This window comes from Poecilia reticulata, linkage group LG7, assembly GCF_000633615.1.
Source record: "Poecilia reticulata strain Guanapo linkage group LG7, Guppy_female_1.0+MT, whole genome shotgun sequence".
Lineage (NCBI taxonomy): Eukaryota > Metazoa > Chordata > Actinopteri > Cyprinodontiformes > Poeciliidae > Poecilia > Poecilia reticulata.
Window position 1 is genome coordinate 22,221,726 of NC_024337.1, and position 17,098 is coordinate 22,238,823.

The window sequence follows — 17,098 nt, forward strand, 5'->3', positions numbered from 1 at the left end:
TCCAAAACTTCTGTGTTCTGATTTTCAAGCTGCCTCATCACTTATTTAGTGTGGCACAGTTAACTACAGATGAACACCATGCAGTTCCCTTTAGAGGGCATTTTGATCTCACCTTTCATTCTTTTCAGCAAGGTTCTTGGGATAATTTATGAGAAAGTCCACTCCTTTGGATGAAAAGYAAGACCACACATCATTTCAGGTAGCTTCAAGATCTCTTTCAGAAATAATGATTTCCAGCTGAAAGGTTGATTAATCAGAGAACTGATTAATCAACAAATCAGCATATAACCCACATGTAGTGCCATCTCTGAACATTGTGCTTTTAACAGTTGGAAAGAAGTCTGCATATTCTGGCTGAAAACTAAAACCCCTTCAATCCCAGAGGGGGAAATCGACCCAGGATACATGCACCTGCGCTCTAAAAGTCACATTGATCCCATAATTTTTCTGTAGCACATTTATGAGGTAAGATCTGTGCCAAAAATAATCTCTAGTACTTTTAACAGATGCACGGAGAAATGTTTAGTGGAAGTCAATAGTGGGAGGTACACTTTTGCAAGCCACTGACTAAAGGCTTCATTGAACTTATATGGATATATTTATGTATTGTTTTTAGAAGGTAATTTTGCTGTTAAGACAAATTCATTCTCCACCATCACTGCGCATGCTTAAAGCAGGTGACTAAAGACCTACACTATTTTAAAAATACCATGCTAAACTTAAATATATCCAGCTGAATATACATTTCAATTATACTAATTTTGATCTGAATTAAATTTACTTTAATAAGATTGATCTGTTGTTAATCTGTTAATTATCAAATAAAAATTTCTGGCCTCTATTTATGGTGCATTAATTGCCAAATGCAAATGTTAAGTTCCCATCCTCTGACTAAAAGAGAAAATTTAGGGTTTTTTTCTTTTACTTGAAACATGCATAAAAACTGTTCAATGCACTAGAAGGGTGCTATTAATTTTTCTCTCTTAATGACTGTTTTTGTTTTGCTGTGGACTCTAGCCCTCTGTCCAGCTCCACCCACCGTTGTTGTGTTTGGACTTTTGGTTTGGTTTGGGCATCTGGTAGCTGCCCTTGAGGGCGGGTACTGTTGTGATCTGTGTTTTTTGTGTATTTATTTTGAGGTTTTTCTGTGTTTATTAGTCTGTTACCCTGAGTCTCTGTCTTCCCTGTTGATTGTTCCCAGCTGTGTCGTTTCTTTGATTACCCTCCCATCTGTTGTCTTTGTCTGCTGTCGGATCCTCGTCGTGTGTGCATCTCTGTCTTCCCCGTTGCTCCCTGTGCAACCTGTTTGGATTCTGTTCTTTTGTGGATTATTCATCATTAACCCATCATTCAACTTCATCCTGGGTCTGCCTGCCTCTTCCCTCACCTCACCTCACCAAACCACCAATCATGACAGAATCATACACAAACAAACAAATAAAAAAAACTAATGAAACATGCAGGCCTGGACAAAAATTATACTAGTCCCTTAATATGTTGTTGTGCAATCTTTTGAGGGAATCACTGCAAATAATTTCTGTAAACATTAATGAGGCTTCTGCACATGTCTATAGGTATTTGTACCCATTTTTCATGACAACTGGAGCAATTTCCAAGGGTAAACTGCTCTAGTTGTCTCAAGTTTTATTGGTGCCTTCTCCAGATGTCATGTTTCAGCTCCTACCACATGCTCAATATGTTTTAGATCAGGGCTCCTACAATCCAGTTAAAAAAAGTCCATTGTTATTGTTCTTAGCAATTCTTGGGTGTTTGTAGCTGTTCTTTTTCAGTCACCATCATGATGAAAGACCCATAATCACTAGGCAACATCTGTCCAGGACACCTTGATAGTCTTGAGTTGAAAACCAAGCTTCTATTTCACGTCAGGTTCTTTGCTTGGTATGCTTCACTTTTGTGTCTGTGATGATGTGCTTTGCCAAAAAGCCATGCTAAACGTGCTAAAGTTTTGTTTAATTGATCCAGAGGACATTTTCCCAGTAGCTTTGTGGCTTGTCAATATGCACTGTGGCAAATTCTAGTCTGGCTTTCTATGATTTGCTTTTCAACAGTGGTACCCTCTTGTTAAATATGTGTTTTATATTCATGTAACTAAAGACAGCAGCTATTAATGGATAACATTAATGTGTTTGTTGTTGCATAGTTTAATGTACCAAGCAATTTGTCCACTAATGTTAACCCATTTTAAACATGAACATTTTTGATTTTAGGTATGCAAATATTGTAGGCTTCCTTATTAATTTTCAAAATAAGTTACATCAAGCTGTTAGAACTGACTTTGTTAAACTGAATGTTGTAAGAAAAAGATAATGATTCTAAATGTTCTTCCTGGGTTCAATTAGCCTCAAAGATTATAATTTAAATTCAAATTTTAACAATACTGTAAAATTTTTAGGCAGATAGGAGGCAAATATCTAATGTGAGAAAGTTAGTTAATTTCAGTGGCCTAGCCCAGACCTGCAGGGTGCTTTCCTAACTGTGACACACTTCAATTATAATATTACTATTTATTCTCTGTTTAAATGCTTAAAATTTCCAGGAAGTCATATGGGGAAAAAAACCTGCCTTCCAAATAAAACCTCAAAGTTTTATATTTACATCTGCACCAAAAGCTATACAAAAGATAATGACAGCCATCTTAAAAGTGTATGTTTTGGAATATGTAGTTTGACATGTTCTTATTTCTTTGTAAATACATTTTCATTAGTGTAGAATGATGGGCCCTGAAGTGTTTGAAAATTGATTCATAATCTTTCCCAAATTAATGAGAAAAACAATTGCTTTTCTTCGAACACTTCCTGCCCACAGGCTAGCATGTGCCAAAGCATACAATTGGAAAGTGTTGTTGGACAAACAAATAATGACAAAGTGGCATGACATAGTATTCTGACAGCTTAATTTTTCGCCCTCCAAATGAAATTGAGGGAATTTTTCTGTTTTCGTTGTAGTTTAGAGCTCATTAAGATTCATTGCCTTTTTATCAAAGCTGATTCTTAAATCAGCATGTCGTCTTTGCTTCCTCAGTGTGGCCTGGAAAGGAGATTCACAAAGAATTCACATAATCACTTGAACTCTGCATCCAATTTTCCTACCCCAGAGGAGGATATAAGTTGGGGGGCTTTTTCTGAATCGCAGTTTACAGGACTGTAATGGTTCTCTGATGTATCCAGGCACCAGCAAAAGCATATGCTGAACTTCTTCATGACTTGAATACTGTACTTGTTGAAAACAGACCTTGAAGCATTCAGAAGAAATAGGCAATGGTGATGTTCTTGGACAAACAGCAAAAATTAGCATACTTTGTTGACATATACCAATTGTAGTGTACTTAAAAGCATGCAGAAACAACGTGATTGTATTTTAAATAACTATGACTATCACATCTTTTGTAGTTGATTAAACATTCAATATCTGAGGCCCCAACGTCTTCATAACCTATATGACACAAGAGTTAATGGCAAGACATACTTTCAGTGGATCGGCTAATGATAAGGTTTGAAACTGTGATGGAAAACAAGGAGGTTGAAAAGCAGATGTCGCAACCAGCTCACAGATGGTACTAATACTTACATTGCTGCAGGGTATAGGTTGTTATGTAGGTTACATGAAAGCGGAAAAAAGGTATGTGTGGTAATGAAACAAAATGGTTGGGGCCACAGCTGCAGAGGGGGTGGCTGGTGGTATTTATTTTAGGCAGGCAACGTATTCCACTCATTCAGACTGAGGAACCAGAGAGGTGGATAACAAGGAGGCAGCAAGAAACTGGTAGGTATACTGCAGTAACATTGGAATGAATCGTGTGTATTTATCTTTAAAATATTCTTTACCTTTCCTTAAGTGATTATGCGGGCATTGGTGTTCATCCTCTTGATGGAAATGGTGGATGTGAACGTCAGCCAGGAATACAGCCCCTTCCAGTGGCTGTCCCAACTGCGAGGCCGGAGGCAGAATGCAGGCTGGAAGTCTGAGGCTGTCGATTGCCCCCTGGAGTGTGATTGTCCAACGGCCTACCCCACAGCTATGTACTGTCACAGCCGCAACCTGCAGCACATTCCCTATGTTCCATCACACATAAAGTATGTCTACCTGCAGCATAACCAAATCACAGGCATTCAGGATGGAGTGTTCGACAACGCCACCAACCTGGTGTGGGTGATTTTGTCGCATAACCAGCTCAGCTCGGAGAAAATCAGCGACAGTGTCTTTGTCGAGCTGGGAAGCCTGGTTCGACTCTACCTGGATAACAATGAACTGACCCATGTGCCTCGTAACTTACCAAGATCCCTCACCGACCTGCAACTTTCCTACAACAAAATCACAAACTTCTCCCCCAACTTATTTGAGTCCATGTCCAACCTCACCACCCTTCAACTTCAGGGAAATGACATAGAAAAGGTAGAAGGTGGGTTAATGGGACTAAAATCTCTTATGATGCTGGACATGAGCAAAAACAAGCTGATGAAAATTCCTGACAGCTTTCCCAAAGAACTACAACAGCTCTACCTGGACCATAACAACATAAAGAGTGTCCCAGCTGGTTTTCTTACCATGTATCCCAATCTGCAATTTGTCCGCTTGAGTCACAACAGTTTGACTGATAAAGGACTTCCCTCCAATGTTTTCAACACCAGCACACTCGTTGAGCTTGACCTGTCCTTCAACCAACTGGAGAAGATCCCTCTTGTTAGTAGGAACCTGGAAAACCTCTACCTGCAAGCCAATAAGATCAAAGGTACGTACACTTCTTTAAATCGTAAAGTAACAAAGTGAAACAAAAGTTTTATTGGCAATTTTAATGACACTAGTGTTAATTTTATTTATATTAATATGTGTAGTCACTTTTAACCAGAGACAATTCTTTAAAGGTGACCTATTATGCTTCCTCAAACAGTTCCTACTCCCTGAGATTTTTTTGTAAGTTTGTTTACTTTTTTTCCACTAAATTTGACGCTACCGCCTGCTGCATTTGGATGCATTCAACAAAAATACAACATGACATGTTCTTTTTCAAGGACTGTAAACCCATTCCCACTGGCCCTACACTCCTCAAATATAACTGGGACAGCCTATTCATTAGAAACTTTGGATTAAAGACAAAAAGTGAAGGGGAAGAGGTGGAATGGGAAGGACTAGGAGAGCTGCAGCCAAAATGTTTCTCCATGAAAACTCAGATCTAACAATGTGTCTTGGTGCAGAGCTGGAAATGAGTCAGCAAAGATTGTGGGAGTTTTTCCAGCAAAACAGGTCTAGAGCTAATGGGGTGTCATCAGTAGCTGTGTATAGAGACCAAAATGCAGGCATAGCAGCATAAATGCAAAAATATTAGATCAATAACAAAACTCAAAGTCAGAAATTTCACAGAGTCACAGAACTAGAGGGAGATTAATATGGAGGAAAGTGCTTACTGGAATCAAAAACAGGCCAGACAAGTTTAAAAAGTAAAAACAGCTGAGAGAAAATAGACCACACAGAGGGGATCAAAAGAGAGAAAATGACTGGAGAGAAGCCTAAATACTGTTCAAACAAAAACAGCATAACATTTAAAGGACTCAAAAAATGAAGACGAATGATAACATCCATCCATTTTCTTTACACCCTTGTCCCTTAGTGGGGTCGGGAGGGTTGCTGGTGCCTATCTCCAGCTAATGTTCCGGGCGAGAGGCGGGGTTATACCCTGGACAGGTTGCCAGTCTGTCGCAGTGAATGATTACAAAGAACCCCAGAAACAGAAGTGACAGAGAAAACAGCAGATACGTAGAACACTAATGAAAATGGACTTTCCAAATAAAGCACAAACTAAGATCTGACAATCACATAACTATAAACATGAATGTATCACAGGCTTAAAGCAGCAGTATGTAAGAGTTATATATATATATATACATATATTTGATGAAGGCCTCAAAAAGCCTTGAGTCCCAGAAACAATTTGTTTTCGTAGCCCCAGCTTTATGGGACATGTTTTTCTAGTCTCCGCACTTCATTGTCAGCTGATTGGCCCTGGAGCACTCATCCATGTGTTTACAAGTTCATTGCATCAGTTAATGCATTACTAAGGGGTGAGTGAGACTGCACCTCCACATTCTAAACTACCAGCCCATTAACCCAACCAGGGATATCCCTGTAGTCCTGTAAGGCAGTTTGCACCTGTTCTTGATTATGGCAGCTTTGGTCTTCCATATTGAGGTTCTGAATGTGAGTCAAATGCCCCTTTTCCACCGGCCAACCCGGCTCGGCTCGGCCCGGCTCGGCTTCAATAAAATATGTATATAATATAATGTTATTTTCACTCTGGCCTAAGCTCCTCACATTTTGGGAGGATTGTATTAGGAGCTTGATATAAACTACAGTAAGTACAATAATGTGTGGAGTGAGCAGAAATAAAGAGACTTTGTTCACTGAGACACAACAACTTTTTTTTTCTTTTCTTTTGTTTGTCTCAACTCTCCTTGTTGCTCTGCCATCTCTGCTGGTAGCTGCTTCCTCCTGAAGGAGATCCAGGTGTTCTGACGGTTCTCCATCATGTCAGCCATGTTGCTCTCCTTCTTCTCCCTGGTAATCAGATGTTAAAGCTTATAGCACATAAATGTAGATAAATAACAGTTACTAATGTGGACATTACATACACATAAGGAATTATTTAAAACAGACATGTTGCTATACATACAACACTTTTTTTTTTAACTATCCAGCCAGAATTAAATAACTGGAATAGTTGTGTAAATTAAAGACAAAATGCAATTACTTGTGAGTTTTAGACCTATGCAGGCAGACAGCCATGGATAAAATACCACTATCGTTTTCTTCAGGTTTATTGTTCATTCTACAGTTAATAATTCATAACAATTTGATTAGAGAAGTGATATCTAGCCATTTTACAATAGGATGTCATATGACATGTTTTATTATCTCACAATGGGGGAAACTCAGATGCAACAGAAACATGAGAAACAATCGAAGCTCATAGATTCACACAAAGATAAACAAATGACAGTAACAGGCTGTACAATATTGAGTTATTTATAACTGTAATGTGCAACTGAGTGTCTTCAGAAAATGCGCATGTTGTGTTTGAGCAATAAAAATACAGCAGGCTGTGTGTTTTAAATGTCTTCCATGACTGTATGTATGCAACCTTAAATGTAGTAAAAAACCAGACAGATATATCTACAAACTGCTCACCTGGCTGGAGAGCAGCAGCGGCGTTAGTTGCGTCTGAGTCGGTGTTCACTCCGAGGCGGCTAACAAGGCTTTCCATTCTCACCACTACAGTGACAAAAACGACTCATTCCTCACGGCTCCATCAAGCTGCCACTGAATATTGAAATCCGAAGCAAATAAAAAAGCCGGCATCTTTTAGTTCACGGCTTGCTTGTATCTTCCATCACTTCCGTGTTGCAGCGAGTTTCAAATGTTGCGCCTTCCTTTTTCTTCTCTTCGCCTGCTCTTCTGACCACGCCCTAGGCCAATCAGTGAACAGCAGCGAAGCTTGCGTCACCTACCAAACCCGGGCTGGCCCTGCTGACCCTGCTCTGAAGCAGGACCCAAAAAAGCAGCGCCAGCCCCATTGAAAAGGCCGGTGGAAACACAAGAAAAGCGAGCGGAGCCGAGCCGGGCGGGCCGGTGGAAAAGGGGCATTGAGTTCTTTATTAAAATTCCCCAACTAAACAGCAAATATACACATGTTCACAGCTTGGCATGCAACTGCCTAACTGTATGTTGAAGCCATAATTCCAGAGCTTAAATATCCATTGTAAAACTTTTTATGGTAATTATTCATAATGTACTTGTGTAATGGCAAGCATGTCGCTGATACAGTAGGACCAGATGCACAAGAAAGTGCATATACACAAAGTTATTATTGTTTACCGGGTTACACACTGTCAAATATTTAAAGAACAATAATACTTTTATGTTGCATAAAAGTAGATCAGAAACCATAACCCTTCCCACATAAGTGAATAACAGTTTTCAATAGAATGAGAAAATAAGAGCAGGTGGGAAGGCTTACCTAGAGGTCAGTTCTTAAACTGAATCACTGGTATGTGATCCAGAAAATCACATACCATGAAAATGACCCAATTTGACACATGAAAATGACCCAATTTAAGTTGATTAATTGTGATATAGAGCTAAAAAGCAGCAACACCCAATAATATTTTGTGTCAAGCTCATTGATCTTTGCTTTTTATAAAGAGAAATGCTGCAGATATTTTGAGAACTTGCTGTGCAAATTGCAGAATTGTGTATTTATATCACAGAATTCAGACAAAAGACAATTCAAAGTGCTTTGCACAAAATTGAAATTCAATTTAGCTACGTTCCAGTTTAAAGTTCAAAAACCAATAGGATATGCAAATAGAGCAATTAAATATATTTGTTTACATTCTGAAAGCACAATGCACTGGCTGACAGGAGAGGAGACTGGTATGTCATCCTTTAGAGCAGTGGTTCTTAACCTTTTTTGAGGTACTGAACCCCCCAGTTGCATATGCGCATTCACCGAACCCTTCTTATTCCAAGAGCTCCTCCGCAGCTCTGATTAGCTAAGCAATGTAACGTGATCCTCTGGAGCAAGTGATGGCAAAGCGGGGCGCATCGTCACGACTTTACACAAGTGTGTCTTTACCTCCACGGCAGAGGCTCCGCCGAACCCCTGAGACCGACTCACCGAACCCCTGGGGTTCGATCGAACCCAGGTTAAGAACCACTGCTTTAGAGAAAACTTAGTTGTAATATATCAACATGTAGCATGTTGTATGATTTTGTTATGTAACTGTTGCATATAAAACTGTGATAATATGAGCGTTTAATGTTGCCAAATCCTCATTCAACCCGGTGTAATGAGCAGATAAAACTTTTGCAGTATGACATTTCATTTCTTTATCAGGGATCTTTTCGCATCAGAGACTGTGAAAGCAGAACAATCACCTGTTATTCTACCTGCTTCACTGGAATTATGTATGTTAAGTGCTAAAGTTTGAAACATGAAAGTTGACTTATATTTTACAAACAATCTCAGAGGGTAATGCCATTTAAGCAAAAATGTTCTGCTTAGGATACTGGTCAAAATCGGATCAATTTAAAAGTGCGCTTTATATATATATATTTCTAGCTGTTTTTGTCAGTTAAAACACAAAGTCCCCAACATGTTGTTATGAAGGTGATGGCTAATTAAGTCAGTCAGATGATAAGAACAAGAGGCGTCACCCAGCTGCGGACAGCCACATCGACGTTACCTAATTGGTGTAGCAAATTAAGATTTTAAAAATAATGTGGTATACCGGTAAATCAAACAATATAAATAAACTATCGTATCCGCAGACTGGTGTGCTGCTTGTTGGGTTTCTGCTCTCTCCTCCACCTTTCCAGGGTGTGTTCAGCAGGTGTAGCTTCCAGGTGGCGTGCATTACTGTCATCAAGGAGCAGTACTTAGAGGAGTGGCTTCTCAGAGACAGAAACCAGATGGTTCACTACTACTTGTGATAACTACTGCGTAGTCTGCTCTCACAATTGATTCTCCTTGAAAACTTACCCTCAATCTCCTCCTTCATCACAGTTTAGTCGTCAGTGTTCATCCTAGATCCTCAGCTTCACCCTGTGGATTTCCTCTCCCGGGGTCTCTCTCTCTTGTTCTCCTTGCTGCTCCTGTTCAGGTCACCCATCTGTGGCTCACCTCCTTTGCTCAACTGCCTGTCCACCCTCCAACGGTCCATCCTCTCCTATTAACGAAACAAGAGCAAACTGATCATCACAATTGACTTTTGACAATTGATCCAGCAAGCAGCCAAGAACCAGATCTTTGGATGCACCGCGCCCCTCCTCGATCGTTTCCCTTCTTTATAAAGTTTATAAACCCTGATTCCTTCTTCTGCAAAACTAGTTCTACTGTAGATCCCGCCCACTAACAACCTCTCTGACTTCCAGTGTAGATCCGGTCCCTCTTTTCCCTCTTTCAGAAAAGTCTTTCAAACATTTCCTCTCTTCAATAAATCATTTACCTTCCAATCGCTGGGGTCTGTAATTGTTGTTTGCAACAGAGTCAAACACAATCAAAACATAAAGCCAAAAAAAACATAAAAAAACTACAGATCATAAAACTGACAATGAACAAGTCCTGCGGTACTACTTTTAAAATGTGTCTGTCCTATTTATTGCAGCGGTATCAAAAAGTGATTCGACATGCTGAAAAACAACAGGGTCATTTCTTGCATTTCTGTCTTTTATCACTTTTAATCTGACAACATCCACAAAACAAGCCACACTGAGCAAGCACAGTTAATAATGATGTAGATGCAACTAAACATAACCAGTATGGACCTGACTGGGTCAAACTAATCTATTCTGAATCATGGAGATAATTTTATTTATGTGCCTGCATAATTTGGTATGAATACAGGAATGCGACCCAAACACAGTCCTTGAAGCCAGGCATAATCCACGAGGTGCAGGCAATAACATGTTTTTTTTTTTTTTTTTTTTTTAGTGTTTCTGATTCCGATTCCAATTTTCTTGTGGTTGGTTTGGCAGTTCTTTTATGTGTTCATGTTTATAACCTGTTTCCCCATTTCTCTCCCCTTTCAGAGTTTTCCCTGAGCAGTTTCTGTGACACGATCGACGGAACAAACTTCTCCAGGCTGAGAGTGCTGCGTTTGGATGCCAATAAAATCAGCGCCAGAGACATTCCTGTTGAGGCTGCCTACTGTTTGCGACTGGTTTCTTCTGTTAATGTTTAGAACTTGCTGTTCTTTCATGATTTATTTTCGTCATCTCTAACTCATACTCTCTTACTGTTACACGTCATTGATCAAGAAATGTTTTATCAAACAGTTAATTTATTAACAATTCAGTGATTCCGTAATTCCAGTGTTAGTCAACAGGAAATACCAGTGTTGCATAATCTAATATCCAGATGGCAGTCAGAAAGTCATGAGAGAGCTGATGGACTTTCTTTAGAAATATTACAATCTAAGTTACTAGCTTATGCCAAACCAACGCTTTTACACGCAATTACACAATTGCTGATGAAGAAAATTTTAATCAGCATCAAACTGTCAATCATTTGTAGAAGATTTAGTTTGGATCTTTGCCTCCACCATGTGGAATGCCATAAAACTTCACATCAAGCAACGCTTTGTTGTTCTTCTTGAAGACGTTTTTTTCTCACTTAATCACTTTGCTGGTTGTACAGTTCATGTAAAATCTTTTATTCCAAAATGTATGCACTTGGTCGCTATATCATTTTGAACTGACTTTAGTTAATATGCATCTAAATATTTACTTTGAAGCCCACATGATCTGGTTTTAACATCGTTTTATAAAGTTAAAACTTAGGAATGGTGTATATGCATGAGATGTTGAAAGCAAATGTTACACTTGATAACAATAAAGTTTTTTTATTTTATGTCTTTTTTTAATTTGTTATTAAACCAGGACTGTTCTAAGCAGATTTACCTCAGTTGAGTCATTCATTTTGTGTTGTACACATAGAAAAGAACGTTCTAGACCAGGTCTGGTGTTGTATCCAGTTTTTTAGCAGCAACAAATTCCACCAAGAACTGTTTTGTTTTTCCACACTTGCTCCCATGACTTTCAAGCTGTTTTGACAGTGCCTGACCTGGGGAGGCCAGTCTATGTCTGAAGGTATTCCATTGCTTGTTTTTCTATTCAAGTGTGACAGTGGGCTGCAGGTGTTTTATTTTCCTTTTACTTTGCATCACAAAGGAATCATATTTCTTTTATGGGAGCCTGATAAGAATGTGAATAAATTTAATTGTGTCACTTTTCGGGGCAGTATCGTAGCTATTCCCAGGACTGTGCTCTTCTAGAATCTGGTTTCAGAGGTTGCTCCAGGAATCTGCTGCAGTCCCTGCCCATGGCTCAGGGTCACAGCCTGAAACACGCTATTGACTACTGAGGCCTTGACTCTCCACAACTTCTCCATTTCCTCTTTGAGCCATTTGGTATTACTCTCATGTTTCTTCTTCTTGAGGTTGTCCCTTGAGACCACTATGGTTATCAGATCTGCTCGTTTTTTCTTCCACAGTGTCTGGTTGCTTATTTTGTGTTGGACTGTGTCAGAAGCATCGTTGTCCTGAACAGACCTCTATTGCTCTTGTGCTGAGTATTTGTTCCAGTAGTGCCATGATTTTGTATCTCTGTGCTTTCCTTTAGTCCTCATAGTAATTCACTTTGCCAAGCCATTGAATTGCGATTCAAAGGCTTGTTTCCACTCGGTTTCGTCCTGCAGTCCAAGTTTGTGCTACTTGAGGCATTTATTTAACAGTTTGTCAATTTTTTGGTTATGCTCCAGTTGAATTTCAGGATATTTACTGTTTTGTCCTGGATAGTAATGTTGATAGTTTGCTTCACCTCCCGCCTTCCTCTTAGCCCACAGTCTCACACTCTGGGTGGAACTAATAGTCAGCATAAGGAGCTTTCTTGTCTTCATCTTATTAACTCTGTTCTCTCCCTTTAGTCAGGAGTATATAACAGTAGTAGTTGGTGAAAGTAGTTCCTGGTGGGGATTTCCCGTCCTACTCCAGAATAAGCATTCAGTCGGAAAATTACTATATTCCATGCTTTAAAAATTATAGACTGCATATTTTACTGAACAGATCTTTCACTTTTAGGCTTTTATTTCACTTTTAGACCTTCATGTTATTTGTATGTACACATATATTTATATTTAATAAATTACTTTAAATCCATCCTGTAATCTGGTATAAAACATTGAGTTCATATATCTGTATTTGGAATGTTTAGTGGAAAACCATCAGTCTATGCAGTCCTTCGTTTTGAAGTGTGCCCCACAAAAGTCTCAGTTGTTAGGGCCAAGAATGGGGCGTCCTTTTACCCTCCCCCCATCAGTAAAACAACTGCTATGCTTTAACCCTCCCCATGCATGTGCAAAACACACAGCTAGGGTTAAACATGAGGAGAGAGGGGGACAAAAGGGTTTCAGATTTAATTCCTTTTACTAGCAAAATCATGCTGAATGTTGAAGATGCACACAGTGATTCTGATCTGTTTCATGTGGTGTGGACATTGTTCTAGTTAAGCGATTTATTGTTTTTCAAACTTCATTCCAGTTTGTGTGTGATGTTTCATCCAGACTTCTGCTTCTGGTTGTTGAAGCCCTTCTAAAATGCAAACTTTTTCTAAAATAATACCATTTAACCAGGAATGCTTCCAGTTTTTGCTGAGCTTGTTGATTGAATGTTTGGCCTATTTTCTAACTACATTTTCAGAAAACACATTTCTGTTGCCTTCACCAAAAAGGAGAGGCAGAATTTATGGTGTTAGTATTCCCACAACACCCTGACTTTGTCAGCGGTGCGATACTCAGTTTTCTGATCCATATTTGGGTGTGACCCACCACTCTTTTCTAGCTGGAAGAGTAAACCAGTGGTGCTGTGAAACTACCATCTTTGTTGGTATTAATAGATCTGAATGAAGATGGTTCTTTGTGGGACACGTTGCCAAAGCTATCATCTGGGTGACAGACCGTTGCTTCTGATTTTACAATCCACTTCAAGAAGCTAAGTTGTCATTTTAACCTTTCGTGTTCGTCTGACGTCTGTTTGGGACAGTGAAGATAAATTCAATTCGATTAAGTTTATATATATAGTGCTAAGTCACAACACATGTCATCTCAAAGCACTTACCAATAAAGGAGTTTCAATTCAATTCAATCACATCATTTCTATTTTGATCAAAGTATGCATTAAGTTTAGTGTTGCTATTCAAAGTAGTTTCAGAGCATATACACAAAAAAGGAACAGAAGAACAGAGGAGTACTTTCTATGTTAAAGAATAGTGAATAGCATAATGACGTTTAATTTAATCTTAGGTTTTATACTTCTGTGGAAAGCTTGTCATTTTTTAATGTAGATACTTTTGAGTGTCTCTAAACTTTAAACACAATTTAAAGCCTTAGGAACAAGATATCTGATATTATTAAAAGGGGTCATTTCATAGAGAAATCCGTTGGTGTGACATCTTATTATAAAGCTACAAAAATCATGAACAGAATCATTTGGGCCCTTAAATCCACACAATGAATGGATTAGGCTGATAAATCAAACACACTTTACTGTAAAAATAAATTGCTGTCAGAGCTCTGGTCTGTGACTGTGACTTTTTGTTAATTTTTTTTTGCAGTAATAAATAAAAATTATTTTACCTGGAATCACGGCAATTAATAAAACATTTCTAAATAATCACAAAACATAATAATCATTAAACAAGAACAATAATTCTTTGTTATATTACTTCACCATATTTCACTTTTCACTTCATATCTCCTGATTTATATGCATTTGCATTCTATCAAAAGCTAAACCACTGTTGCCAATTGGTGAATTCATCATTACTTCATTTGCAGCAGTTTCAACAATCAATCAATCAATCAATCAATCAATCAATCAATCAATCAATCAATCAATCAATCAATCAATCAATCAATCAATCAATCAATCAATCAAATTTTATTTGCATAGCACATTTCAGCAGCAAGGCATTTTAAGGTGCTTTACATAATTAAAAAACAAAATAAAAACAGCATGTGACATTGAATAAACAGTAAGAAAGAGAAAGAGATTTTGAAAAAAAAAGATAATAAAAAGATTTAAAAAAAGATAAAAACATACTTTTGTTACGGAATTTAAGCGCCTGTCGATGCCAGACTCCGCCGTCCGTTTAACACGGGTATTATCCATGCCCCGTCGCCTAACAGGATAAGGTCTCCAACCTTGCAGCACCAGGCTCCGTCCACCTGTCACACGAATTTTTGCAACAACAGTCTCTGATATTGCTGGAAACTTTTGGAGACTAGTAAGCGCATGTTCTTACTCTTCTCAATGAACAGCGGGGGCTGCAGCAACCCCCTCCTTCTTCCCACAGGTTTCACAGATGTCCTTGCTCAGCAATTCCTTCCCAGCTGGACCCAGATCCAGTCCCTTTGGATCCAGCCTGCTAATAAACGAAGCCACCACTGGCTGACCTTACAGTCAAGACAGGAAGTAAATACGAAAGGGATTTTGTCTGACATGAATCCCTACTATTAAGTCCATTCTGTCAATTCAAACTTTTAACGTTAATTGTACACAAGGGACAACAGACAATTTTTTAAAATAATTTTATGCTGGTTTTATATTACCATACTACTGTTTGTTACATTTCAGAATTATTAGTTCTAACATGAGTACACCAATTTATTATTTACAATCTACTTCACACATTTTGTTTGATTCTATATGTATTTAATGTCTGTTTTTGCACAGCAAAGTACTTGCTACTCAAGTACTTCGCCGTTACAAACATAGTCTGTAATCAGGCAGATAAAAATATAAAGTTATTGTATTTTAAAGGATAAAATTATACATAAGGGAAACTACATCACTTCTCAAAGAGTCATATTGCAAATCTATTTTTTTTTCACAACCTACAGCTTTTCAAGTCAGTATAAACATAACATATATGTGTGGAGGAATGGCACAAAGACTGAGTCTGAAAGTCCAGACACAATCTATTAATGCTCGATTTAAGCTAATCCAATACATATGGCTAATGAGACAATATCTTATTCTAGCATTATTGAACACATCTGATACTAATATTCCAGACATATGTGCTAAATGTGGGGATAAAGGCACTTTGATTCACTTCTTCTGAGAGATCCGAAATTTTGGAAGAACATTTTGGATATAAAACGTCCTTCCAAGGTATTTTACTTTCAAGTGTTGGATTATGAACACAGGATCCCTCCTGTTTCCATTGTGTGTTGCGTGAAGAATCAATTCACTTCAGTTTATTTATATTGCACCAATTCATAACACGCTGTATCAAGGAACTATACCAGAAATAAAGTAATTTTAATCCAATCATACATGCATGATCCCAGTAATCCAACAGTCACAGTAGTACAAAATGAGTGTACTACTTTGACTACTGTGACAGTGGCCTACTAGGTAGGAGTTGTCAGTTCAAATCCCTGCTTCATATGTCTCAGTTTTTGGGCTCAACTGCTTGCTCAAAGGACCCAGGTCAGCTGTGGCTGAAATGTAATTTACCACCGTCAGTGTGTGAATGGGTAAATGATTGAATCTTGTTGTCTGGACTTGATAAAGCACTATACACTATACAAGTGATTTATCAAGCACTTGTATACACAAGAAAGGGTATTTTACTATTAAGCTCACCTCTGTAATTTCCTCATTCTGTGAGGTCAAATAGGACACAAAGTTGCTGAGTTTGAGTTCTTTGAGGACTTCCTGGAAAACCATCTTTGCTGGTTAACCCATTACGTCTTGGGAATATTCTTCATCTATCATCCTTGACACCTACCTTCCTGTTTTGCTCTGCAGAACTGACAGGTTACTCAAGCAAATGTAACCGAGGAAATATAACTAGTCACTACCCACCCCTTAGGGCAATGCCTTGTTTTAGAAAATTTGACGAATAATCATTTAAAATAATTGCATTTTAAATTCTAAACAAAATATTAATGATTTTAATTATTTCTATTATCTGCCTGGAATCTGTCTTAACTTCTCTGAATGACATGTAGTTTTCAGAGAGACTACAGAGGAACCATGGGTATTCAATAAGTCACCATGGTAACAAGGTGTTTGCATACACTACCTTAACTCAGGTAAGACATTATTTATTTGCTGAAAGGATCTTCACTTACTTTCTAGACTTGAGTCTTACAAGTGAAAATCTAAATCGATAGTCACACCGCCAAAACTGAAACAAATCCAACAATATTTTCCCATACTTTACCTCTATTTGATCTTTTTATGACCTGGCTCTATGCCACAAATCAGATTTTCTCAAATCAGGCATAGGGAAATTTCACGTGCTCCTAAACTGGATATGTTTCTGAACGGTCATGTCTAATTTCTTCTCGCTCTTAAGCCATGACAGATTTGATGTGACAGATTTAAGAGGCAGGAATTTATTCACATAACACCCCGGACAGCCCTACTTACATGTGCTTCAAGGTAACAAACATTTGAGCAGACATTGTTGAGCTATCTTGACAGAAGAAAAAAAAAAAAGAAATGTTACCTTCCAC

The 17,098-nt window shown here is 38.3% G+C and overlaps 1 protein-coding gene across 2 annotated transcripts; it reads left to right on the forward strand.

The window, feature by feature from the left end:
- The first annotated feature begins 1,173 nt into the window (after positions 1 to 1,173).
- fmodb (fibromodulin b) lies at positions 1,174 to 11,419 on the forward strand. 2 transcript variants are annotated; one of them, XM_008414016.2, is made up of 3 exons: positions 1,174 to 3,783; positions 3,857 to 4,750; positions 10,603 to 11,419. In XM_008414016.2, the coding sequence occupies exons 1-3, from the start codon at positions 3,642 to 3,644 to the stop codon at positions 10,752 to 10,754; spliced, it is 1,188 nt and encodes a 395-aa protein (XP_008412238.1). In that variant the 5' UTR covers positions 1,174 to 3,641; the 3' UTR covers positions 10,755 to 11,419. The 2 variants fall into 2 exon arrangements, with proteins under 2 accessions (XP_008412238.1, XP_008412239.1); XM_008414017.2 differs by having other exon boundaries at positions 3,690 to 4,750.
- The last annotated feature ends 5,679 nt before the right edge of the window (positions 11,420 to 17,098 follow it).